We start from the raw sequence: 12,170 nt of genomic DNA, 5'->3' as shown, positions 1-12,170 counted from the left end.
GATGGCTAATGGTGTCATAGCGCGCCCATCCTAGAAACCACATAATAGACATTATACATGAGCATGAATCCAAAATACGTCTCCCGTTTTTACATGAACAATAATAATGTTCCAAAACTTCCAATATCTGTTTAATTTTATTAAAATATACATATAATAACTGCCTCCGTAGCCGAACGGTTACCATGCCGGACTGCCACGCAGAGGTCCCAGGTTCGGTTCCCGGGCCGGGAGAAATATTTGTATGGCCTACATTTATTTCTCTCGTGAGTTTGGGTGTAACACAGGGTTTCCCTAGTGCGGGGCTATGTTGAGTGTGTGCGTTATTTTATTTATTTATTTAAAAATAAGTGCGATTTCTCGTATGTCTTATTTTCTTCTTCCACTTAGTAGCCAGAAGTTATAACCAGCTACTTTATAATTACTCAAAATATTGGGTAGATCTTCAGTATCTGTACATACTTCAATTGTACAAATTCCATTTGTACAATATTCTGCGTAATAACTTCTGGCAAGTTTTATTTGATACGTCTCTAATGAAAATATTTTCAAGTCGGTCTCTATCAAACGGGGAGAATCATGGAGTTTTGATAATTCTGAAGACATACTTTGAAAATGCACACATCTAGTGTTGCGGCTTTCGCCAATTACGTATTCCTTATTGACGCTGATGTCATCGACACGACAGCCGACCCTCATGCTGCTGAGCTCAACGATCAAGTCATTAACGTATAAGTTAAAAAGCCTTGGCGAGATCAGACCCCCTCCAAACTGCCTCACCCCTCACTTTTTTTTTTTTTTTTTTTTTTTTTATTGTGACTCGGCAAAATGACTGCACCGCGCCTGATGGAAAGTGCGAATACAGTCCAGAGATGAGAGTAACGGATGGAAAACACAAATATCTTCACTCCGTCACTATCATTTTGCCGGTCTGGCCAAATGCTTCTTCACACAACGTTTTCAAGGACCCGATGTTATAGAGGGGAGGGAATACATGCGCCGGGAGTTGGTTCCACAATTTGATGGTTCGGCATAAGAACGAATTGCCAAACTTTTTAGTGCGGGACGGTATTGAACTGACCGTCCAACTGTGGCTACGCAGTCCGGCACGGGTGGTCCGCTGATGGAAAGGAGAGGAAGGGATAAGGTTGAATAACTCTTCTTGAATAACTCCAACCGGAAAGTGTCAGAGAGCTTATTCGCCCTAATAATAGTACAAAATATTTATAAACATGATTTTGACCGGAATTTGGTACGATTTTTATGTAACAGTAGAGCTCCTTGTGAAGAAGCTCGTACAGGGAAGTACTGCCACCTTACCTATTTTTGTCGCCAAGTAGTAATGCGAGCATTTCCACAATTTGGGCACATTCAGCTCCCTCAAGTCTTTAACGGCTCTATCCTTCCAGTGATATCTCGAACGCTTCTCTGGACGATGCCTCGGTAAATGATATTATTCTAAATATACATATATCGTGGTGTTACCACCGTCCTTGTATGCGTAACCTGTATGATTTTCGATCTGAATTACCTGCCCAATCACCATCTATATACATCTCTAAACAAAGTGTGAAGGTGTCAAATACTAAACATAAATGCTTAGTACCCTTACGATGTTTAATTATACTCTTAGCATGGTTCCATTATTTAGTAGTATAATAATTTTCTGAGTTATAAGACCTCCGCGCCCTACACGCGGAGAATTGGGAGGAGATCGCACGGACTTTCTTTGTCACACATTCGACAAATGGAAGTCCCTTCCAGCGCACGTATTCCCTCCTTCAAATGAGGCGTGAAAAGGCATCTTGTGCATGCATGGTGATGTTCTTTTCTGTCCCGTTAAAACAAATAAAGCCAATCTGCAAAATTCATAAAATATACAGTGTACAGTTGCACTGTAAAATATACAGTTACACTTTCTCCATATTTAAGAAATTTTTAATAGAAATAATGCTAAATCATCTAAACATACATGTCCGTAAATCGTATGCACCGCGCTCGGGCAGTGACCCCGACACCCGCTTCACTTTTTTTCGACAACTCTTCGACATTTGTAATCTCCTCAGCGTAAACAAAACTTTTCACACCACCCCATAAGTAATAGTCTCGCACTTGATGGTACTGCAGGTTCTGGTGAACATGGTAGCGGTTCTTTTTTTGCACTAACTGTTGTTTACATACCGAACCACGTGGCGTTTCGCGAGAAACTAGATCACTAGAATTGCAGCGGGTTCAGCAACCCCACTGATCCGAGTACGTGAGCGAGCGCACTGATTAGTCGCGTGCGCTTAATGTGTTTGAGAAAGGGATAACAACACTTTGAAGCTTCCTTTGTCGGCCCGCTGCTAAGCAATCTGTGCCGCTGCGCCATAAGTTTTGTCCTGAAGACCTTTGGATCATGTGATTGCGAATCGATGTTTACCCCAATTAAATAAAAAATAAGAATTTAGGACACTTTTTTGCTTTTAATTTTTCCCTCTATAAACATGGCCAGAATATAAATCAACACATTGTGGAAAAAACTGTTTATTTATTTGCTTTGAGACCCGGAACTGTAATCAGTAATACGTAGAATTCATTCGTCAAAGGTCATTATGATCAGTCCCATATACATATTTTTTGTTTATCGAACCCTCCCAATCAAACTTGGTTATACGGGAAGAGCACTACAACCTGTGCAAGCAAGCCTGCTCAGTCAGTTCCTGACCCCAAATCAACCCGTTTAACTTCCAGACACCATATGCCAGCCCTTTCTCCAGGTAGGTTCCGGAACTGTTGGTACGCTCACTTCCCGTTGCGCATTGTGTAACTGACTGGTGCCACCGCTAAGCCGTTGACTCTAAAGTTCATTACCAAATCTCCTCTTTGGTGGCGGAGCTGTAGGCTCACTCATCTCCCGACGCTGAAGCGTCTCTCCAGTTCCCAGAAACCTACGCGGCGGGGAGCACCAGAGGATATTTTGCTCATCCTCTACTAGCACTGCGGGCTATTGCCGGAGATGTTCGTTGCAGTGTCCTGTGTCAATGTCTGGACCTAGCTTCATGGCTTAGAGGGCAACTCATGTGCCCCGACCACGTTTTTCCCTCACATTGACTTGGTTGGTTCAGGTTACGCCCTGAATAACTGAGCTTAATCCCGTCTGCACATATTTCAAACTGTTAGTATGAATTTGCAAAGTCCTCGAAATTCGATAGCATAAGTTGCTCTAGCCGGCTCACGGTTTTAATTACTCAAGCTACCACGGATCAATAACAGATTTACCAAATAATTTATTTAAACTAATTACCAACAAATTTCACTGTAATTGTTAAATTACCAATATAATAACCAATATTTCGTTATTCAATAATACTAATTTATCAAAACCCCATTCAGCGTCAACTCAATATATCATCAACCCTTCTACCCAGTGCTTGTTTTACATTGTTTTTTGTAGAATGACGGAAAACAAAACGAAAGACTTTTTTTTCTTCATCGCCCAAAAAGTTTATCTATTAGGCGCACCGAACTATTGGTCTGAAGACTTAAAACTCTCGAAGTCAATTTACAAAATTCATGACAATTTGTTCTTGTTAATAGATTTCATAACAACTCTGTTCATCGGCTCAGAGTGGCTTGCGTTATTCACTCAAAATAATTTAAGTTCCAAACAGAGTGATGACATGTTCCTTTTTGCATGCTCCCATCCAATTCTACATACGTACTGCTTTATTATGAGGTTTCATAAAGAAAAGACGAGGTAAGAATCTAAACGCACTTCTTGTACGCCAGGGTAAGTTCTAAAAAAAATTATTGATGAGATTGAAACTTACACGAATAAAATCAGTGGCTTTTGCCTTTCTTCGTTGCCTCAGAAATAACTTAGCTTATTATTTGTGAGCTGTAATGGAATTGATGGTAGTGAGCCCTAATGTATATATTAACGATACACCTGACTCGTCTCATTGCCGAACAAAAAATGCACAATCGAAAACCACAAAAATTTTGAAATCGGCAAAAGATAATGGTGTTCGCAGATGACAGACAATCGAGAACTAATTTTTAAAAAGCAATTAACAATATAAATTCTACACTAACAACGCAGACGTCCCACAAGAAAATCGGTGCTACCGAAAACAGTCTATTATCGGATGACCATATTTTTATTAGAGGTAAAGATATAAAGACGTTCAAAAAAAAGAGAGCTTTTACAGGACGTCTAAGTTGAGTTGCATTTGCATATAATAATCGGCCTTTTAAAAGTCTAACGAGTGAGGACACGGTCGACTAACGGCCGACTCATAAATTTTAATGTAGGCTTGAATGCTGTTAGAAACGTTTAATAAGGGCCATTGGCAAATTGTGTAAGTTAACATTTAACAAAGTACATTTTTCTTATAGTGACATATTACTACAGCTGACAATCAATTTGAAGAATAAGTTTAACGACCACGAGGTGGAACGACAGATGATCAGGCGGTCAAAGATCTACACAACAATATTCATGTTTTTGGTCTGCATTACGTTATTTGGTTACGGAGCCAACTCTCTCTTCACTGGTAGTACTTTTTTGTTTTTAATGAGGTACAGTAGGGTCATCCGAATATTTTCTCCCTGAGCTGCATCCCATATGAATATTACCGAGGAAATAATAGTATTAGAATCCCAGCTGGCCCAATGTAGTAGGCCGAGAGTAGAGATATAATAGACAATACTCACGAGAGCATTACATAATACCTATCCCCCTTTCAGATGGCACGTTCACGACAGTAATAACTGCGTGGCCCGACGTCGAGGATCGGAGTTTCTTTGCCGGTTGTGTTAGGATTATCACCTACATTCTTTGGTGGATTTTTGTTGTCAGGTTTGTTTATTTATTTAACTTTGGTTGCCAATCAAACTACTCCTATTCCAAATACTAAGCAATGAATAGAACGAAGTTTTTGTTCAATAAATAACAATTATGTAAAAATGTAGTGATACAGTACTTAATAAAATCTTGGGAAAAATGTTTCCAAAAACATTTTATAGACCGCAAGAAGTGATCAAATGTTAGTGATTGTTTATATTGTCAATGTATATTCGAATCTTCTACCTGGAAGTGTACCAGAACCCTAATATGCTAAGAGTACACGGCGTATTCCATACGCGCCGTAGTGAGTCGATTCAAACGCGCGCAAACATCGCGTTGTAAGCAAGAAACTTATATACTCCACTAGAGTTTACACTTACAATTTCATGTAGTAGCTTCATTTCAAAAACTGACTGGAACTAACAAACAAAACTAAAATTAAAACTATCTCTTATCAAAATGCACGATACATACGCGCGGCTACAGCGAGTCTGCGGCGCGTATAAAATACGACGAGTGCATAGGCTCTAACTTCCGTATCAGCTTCACTGACATATAAACGTGGCGATATATATGTAGGTACCTCCAAAATCTTTTTTTGTACAACAATTTTCCAACTTCACGGTTTTTTTCTCGATTTCCTTTCAGAATGATGTGCGCCTTCTGGGTAATAATTCCCGTGACAATTTTGCTAAGTCATCAATTCAAGAATCTGAAAAGTTACTTCTGTAGTTTGCCAGAAATATTCGAAGATGGAGACAGCCAGGCGGAGAAGGAAAAGAAATATATAGAGGCTTTTAAATTAGGAATTAAATGGCATGCTGATACATTGAGGTAAAAGCCACACGCATGTGTAGGTATTAGTATAGTTTTTACAACACACAAACCGACAAACAGTCGACGACGTACTTGTCGTTAAGTGATTATCGTTGTGAAAGTACTTATTACTTCTCTCAAACATGCTCAGAATAGTTTGGATCACTTTCAAAAAAAGAAACACGGAAAGTTTTTCATTTATGGACTGGACCTCGTGCGACTTCGAGGCCAAGGCCTGTACAGTATGAAAATCCATTACTGTCCGCTACTCTAAACTTTTAAATCTATCTACCATTATGAACTATGTATACAGGCAAGAGAAAAACTCTTAGGTTCAACTCCCACTGGCCAGAGTCGAAGCGTCGCGACGCGTCATGTTTCTCACTTATAAGCATATGCATCTCTATTTTCCCATTATTAAGGTACAAATTTGTGTTATGCAAATATGGATTTGCCGTCGTATGCAATCGTCCACGCGCGTCGCCGTGCGCTTCTTGCGCGTGACGCCTCAGACGCGTCAGACGCCGACTACACTGTGATCCGGGCGCACTATTGTGAGCGCGTCGCCTTGCGTTATAGTTGTAAAACAGGACGCGACGCGACGCTTCGACTCTGCGCCAGTGTGAGTTGAGCCTTACAGTCAACTGCCCGGTGTTCATAATTGCGGGAATTATAAACGCCTAACTGTATCGCTTTCCTTTTTAAAAAAGAAAAAGTCGGTGAAGTAAGTGCTTTGATGTTCTTTTTCGTTTTTTCGTCGTTTTGTATTTACGTCGCGAAAATGAGATCTAGTGACAAGTGCGATAACGAAAATACAGTAATGGATTGTACTCCGTCTAATTTAAAACAAGAGTCAATATTAGCCAAATGTCAAAAACTTTATTAAGTATTAATGAATACTTTTTTACTTTTTCTATTATATGTCTTCCGTTCTTTAGTCTTTTATTATTTCCTGACATTGTTTGGGAAAAACACTATATACGCCTTGGCGGGAGCTGGGGATTGCTTGATTCGTATTAATACAAGGCCTCGATGTAACTCTTAACTCGTCCAGCAATAATGTAAATCTACTGTATTAATAAATATTGCTTGAGCTATCCGCGATTATGCACTGTTTGTCACAATTTCTGTTTATTAATAAGCATCACTCAGCACTTAAATTACGACTCAAGATCGTGTTAAGAAGTAAGGTCACCTGATATTGTCCAATTACTGTCAAATAAGTAATACCCGACTAAATTAAAAAAAGCATGATGCGAGTGAAGCTCAATACTTGACATTGTATTTTAATATGGCCGAGTATTACTTATTTGACAGCAATTGTTTCGGCCGGAGAACGAGAGTGGAACCCCTGTTCTTAGAAGCCGAGGATTATGTCAATACAAAAGTGCCTGAGATGCACTTTGAGAAACCAGTGCCATCTCAGACTTCGAAATCGTTTATTAATATTGGCACCTATTAGTTTCATTTCTCGGTACCAATTGTAATCATTATCACTACACCTACATACATCTGCAACAGGGCTCGTTCAAACTGAAATATTAACTTAATTCACAAATTACAATAATTCCAGATGCACCAGACTATGCCAAGATGCGTTCTATTTTGTATACAGTGGACAAATTTTACTGAATATTTCAGTTATAATTATCATCATGTTCCAGTTTATGGTAAGTTTTAGTGTAGCCACAGATTACTTAACAGTTACTACGTAACAAATACATCTCTCTTATACAAAATCGAAAATAACTACGCTGTAGTAGCCTACTAAATCCGACTAATGACACCAGGCGCTCACTACGAGGAAAAAGGAATCTAAGCATGCGCTCAGAAAAGTGACAATAACGTTGCCCGCCGCGCCGTATGCAGTCGTGCGGAACCGAATGCTCATAAATTAAAGACTTGTATGAGCTCTTGCGCCGACGTCGGCGCAGTCAGCGGCAGGCCCATATTGCGTAACCTCGAGCGAATGACGGAACCCTAGTGTAATCAAGTTACCTTCTTATATGTGAAATAGAATTGAATTTAAATCAAGAGTATAAAGGGCGACTTGCCGTCATCTGTCAAATTTAGTAGCAGTAGAGCTCCTTACAAAAGAGTTCGTCTAGTGAAACACTGTCACCTTACCATTCCTGCCACCAAGCAGTAACGTGAACGTGAAGGGTGCTGGTAAAACTAGAGATACTTGGTACCTGTCAACTTCATTTCCCATGGTGGGGGCGCAGGGAAAATACCCCTTAGAATTTAAAAAATGTACATTTTACAAATCTTAGTATTTTAAAGTTCTGAGTCACGGTACTTGTTCGTCCCATCACTTGATAATGATAAAAAATACAAAATACTCAGAACCATGACTCAATATTCACGGCCAAACTTTTATACGAGTATAATATTTTGTATTCAACTCAATCGAGTTGGTCATTTTGAGTTCTTACTTCCTATCTTCACATATGACATGTAACACTTAACAACTTTTGCTAGAAATAAAAACGCTGCAACAGAAATTGTAAGCACAAAATTTTATTCGTACAAAATTATTCTTTGAAAGTTTTCTTGTAGTTTTTGTACAAATCAGTCAGATTTATATTTGCAACTTAGAAACAACAACGATAGAAATCGTATTCCAGACATCCGAGCGGACGTTCATGAGCGCGTTGGAAAAGTTGTGCACGTTCTCCTCCACACTGATAAGCACGGGCTGCCTCATGTGGAACGCCGGAGACGTTACTGTCGAGGCGAGTACAGATATCATTTTACGGCCAGTACACACCGAATACGGTTTATGAAGGTAAACCCACAAAACCCGACGCGAATTTTGGAAATCGTTTAAATTTCAAGTTTTGGTCTATCTAACTAGATATACCGATCAGCGGGCCTACCATAACCTTTCAAAAAACAATCTTATTTCAAGTAAGCTTATTATAATATTACTCATACTCGTACCATGACAAACCTGTCAACCAAGTAATGTATTATTGCTAAAGTCACTGAAATAACGAATGATTTCCCAATATTGTCTATTCCTTACTAAAAATAGGAAAGAAATAACGCTATATGAACTGTATAATGCCATCTCTTTATTTTTTGATGTTACGAATCGTCCTATCGTAGTACAATGTTAAAGTATTTAATATTATTTACATTCCAAGAATTTTAACCGCCAAAAAAAGAAAAGTATGTAATAATGAAATCTATTAAAATTACGTTGTTTTCAATTATTTTTCCGCATTTTCATGAAGAAAAATGAATAAAACAAGCTGAGTCTTGATTGTCACGTTGTGAATTCGGAACTATAGTCTAGTGTCAACTGTTAGATTCGCCAAGAAGCACAAGGATATCGCTGTCATAATTTTACGAAATAAACATCGCGTATTTTTATTTAACAAGAAATTATTTTCTATGTGCTAATAAATAAAAAATAAACAAAATATTGAAGAGATATATGAAAATAAAACTGTAAAACTGAAAATAATATTGTTTCCATTGCATAATGTAACTATTTTAAGATTGCTAAATTTGACATAAGAGCAATTGTCATAGTACGAACGAGTGAATGAATAGTCACGAAGCTGCCAATGAAACATCATAGTCTTAACATTAGAATAAGCTTACTTTAAGCGCGTTATGGTACGAAAAGTCAATGTAAGGTTAAAGTAATATTGTTTTAAGAGGTTGTGGTAGGCCCCAGGTACATATTGTGTCGTCTACGCTACTTTGTACAGGGATACTTCAATAAAACAACGTTCGGTTAGTTAACGTGTGCGTGCAATACGTTCACGCCGATATCTAGCGGAGTAATGGCGAGAGGGTCAGAGCGTTTCCTTTATTTGCTATACACCACACGTATACCGTTTACAATAATCGTTTCAACTATTTCCCGATTATATACGGAATGATCTTAGTAAAGATGTACCGTCCGTATCTTAAAGTCCCATAGTAACGAATCTTATAAAACTTGACATCAATTTACAGTGCTTTAATTAGCACAATAATTGTGCATAATGTGTTTCTGTAGGCGGCCGAGTTACCAACGGCGATGTTTCAATCCGGCTGGCATAACTGCAGAGCACAGGCCTCACGTCGCATCAGACCCTTGCTGGTCGTTGCCATGTGGCAGAGTCAGGTTAATTCATTACATCTGGAATGTCATGTATTTTGTTTGATAATCTTTGCTTCGTGGAGGATTCGAATATGACGTTTTTTTAAATATTAACCGTAGTCATTTGCACGTAAGTTTGGACTGAGGGTTGTCACATTCACTGTATTAACACTTGTAATGTTTTAGTGATAAATCATTAATCAGTTTCACAGTCAGTTTTAGGCTCCGCTTTGAGCTGTTATTTCAAATTTGTATACATACATACATACAAGCAAAGCAGTTCACAGAAACAGCACCCAAGTCCTCACACTCCATTTCTTCCTTCAGTAAGATCGCACAAATCTCGATATCAAACCGAATGTCAGTCAAAGTAAGGATTGCATAAAAATTGACTACACGACCAAGTTATTCTGAATCTTGAAATACAAAACAAAAGTTTTTTTTAATTTACACTTGTAACTAAAATATGTCGATCAGTTTTAATAACGCCAAAGTGTATTATACAAATGTCAGAGATTAGAAAACAAAATGCTAGGGATTTAACACTAAGAAAATTGCGTAAGTAACGATAAAACTTAGTTCTCCCTCTTTTACAGAAGCCTGTAAAACTTCGATGTCTTGGAATAATTAACATGTCGTACGAATCTCACTTATCGGTTGGTATCTGTACATTTAAAAGTGGATTATGTAGTTGTTGATACAAAAAGAAAACAATATCCGTAATTAAATTTGTTTGTTTCAGATTGTCAAAACGTCGTATTCTGTAGTATCTGTACTATATTAAATAAGTTATTTTATATTTCACACCACTATTTAGGCATTTTTATATTTTTCTTGATAACAATAATTCTGCTCTCCTTGTCATAGGTAGCTATAGTCGTCACAATTTAAGAGGCTCAATTTGACAACTAAGGAAGATGGTATGTAACTTTGAATGCAATAAACAAACAATTATTAACTTTGAGTTAAAAAAATACATTAATATTAGTGAAGCATTACATGACAGAACAAATTTCAAGTATTATTTTCGCACAAATTTCCAAATAATTTCCAATTTTAAGTTAGTCCGAAACATCTTAAAAACAGTTACGTCCTCAGTTTTATTTATTTATTTTTTATAATTCAAATTGTACCCAATCAATCTTCACCGAGTCAATTCAATTTCACTTTTTAAAGTGAAATATTGACTTAATATTGACTTTTTGATTTTGATTTTGACTGAGATATTAATATTTATCATAAGATTGGAAATCAAATATTATACGTACACTTGATACCAACTCAACTGATGATTTTGGCTCATCTTCCGATGAAAGTGAATAAAAATTTAAACTATGAAGTATTTATGGTTTTTCTTCAGACGTTAACTACTACTATTTAACTACAGGGGGGCCTACCATAACCTTTCAAAAAACAACCTTATTTCAATGTAAGCTTATAGTAAGCTTATTATAATATTACTCATATTCGTACCGTGACAAACTTATCAACCAAGTAATGTATTATTGCTAAAGTGACTGAAAGAACGACAGATTTCCCAATACTGTTTATTCCTTACTAAAAATAGGAAAGAAATGACGCTGTATGAACTGTATAATGCCATCTCTTTATTTTTTGGTGTTCCGAATCGTCGTATCGTAGTGTAATAATGCTAAAGTACTTAATATTATTTACATTCAGAGAATTTTAACTGCCAAAAAATGAAAAGTGTGTAATAATGAAATCTATTAAAATTACGTTGTTTTCAATTATTTTTCCGCATTTTCATGAAGAAACCTAAATAAAACAAGCTGAGTCTTGACTGTCACGTTGTGAATTCGGAATTATAGTCTAGTGTCAACTGTTAGTTTCGCCAAGGAGCACATAGATATCGCTGTCATAATTTTACGAAATAGATATCGCATATTTTTATTTAACGATAAATTATTTCCTATGTACTATTAAATTAAGAAATAAACAAAATATTGAAGAGATATATGTTAATAAATAAGTTCAACTTAACTGTTAATCATTACAAATCAATATTAAGACAACAAAACTGAAAATAATATTTCCATTGCATCCGTGTCAACTATATTAAGATTGCTAAATTTGACATAAGAGCAATATTACTTTAAGAGAGAGCACGCCAAAAAAGTTTTAACGTTGGCTCCGCCCAAATTTGTGAAACAAATATACGCCTGAAGTTCACGTGACATACGACAGATGTTGAATTTTGCGCATTAAAAGTACCAAATTCGTTTTAGCGGAATAACTCTAAAACTAAAGGGATTAAAAAATCCGTAGTGACAGTTGTCGATCATGCATAAATATAATTATCTAATTTTTGTCCTAATAACCTGTAGCATTTCGAGGATAAATCGAAAAAATGTGAAAATTAGAGGTCATTTCGTGATTTTTATCTATCGAGGAAACTTTATTGTT

The 12,170-nt window shown here is 37.0% G+C and overlaps 1 protein-coding gene across 1 annotated transcript; it reads left to right on the top strand.

Annotated features, from left to right (window-relative positions):
- Nucleotides 1-3,437: 3,437 nt before the first annotated feature.
- On the top strand, nt 3,438-10,556 carry LOC113239057. Its single transcript, XM_026475924.1, has 9 exons — nt 3,438-3,739; nt 4,381-4,538; nt 4,732-4,843; nt 5,480-5,665; nt 7,221-7,317; nt 8,275-8,382; nt 9,663-9,770; nt 10,343-10,402; nt 10,489-10,556. Exons 1-9 carry the CDS (start codon nt 3,438-3,440, stop codon nt 10,528-10,530), a joined length of 1,173 nt encoding a protein of 390 aa, XP_026331709.1. The 3' UTR covers nt 10,531-10,556.
- The last annotated feature ends 1,614 nt before the right edge of the window (nt 10,557-12,170 follow it).

This window comes from Hyposmocoma kahamanoa, unplaced genomic scaffold (assembly GCF_003589595.1).
Source record: "Hyposmocoma kahamanoa isolate Upper Pololo Valley unplaced genomic scaffold, ASM358959v1 99314, whole genome shotgun sequence".
Taxonomy (NCBI): Eukaryota; Metazoa; Arthropoda; class Insecta; order Lepidoptera; family Cosmopterigidae; genus Hyposmocoma; species Hyposmocoma kahamanoa.
This window is presented reverse-complemented; position numbering and strand designations above follow the sequence as displayed.

Coding starts and splice junctions, on each gene's coding strand:
- LOC113239057 (XM_026475924.1), top strand. CDS start 3,438: ATGACGGAAAACAAAACGAAAGACTTTTTTTTCTTCATCGCCCAAAAA. Junction 3,740..4,380: donor TTTCATAAAGAAAAGACGAG/GTAAGAATCTAA, acceptor TTTTTCTTATAG/TGACATATTACTACAGCTGA. Junction 10,403..10,488: donor CGTACGAATCTCACTTATCG/GTTGGTATCTGT, acceptor TGTTTGTTTCAG/ATTGTCAAAACGTCGTATTC.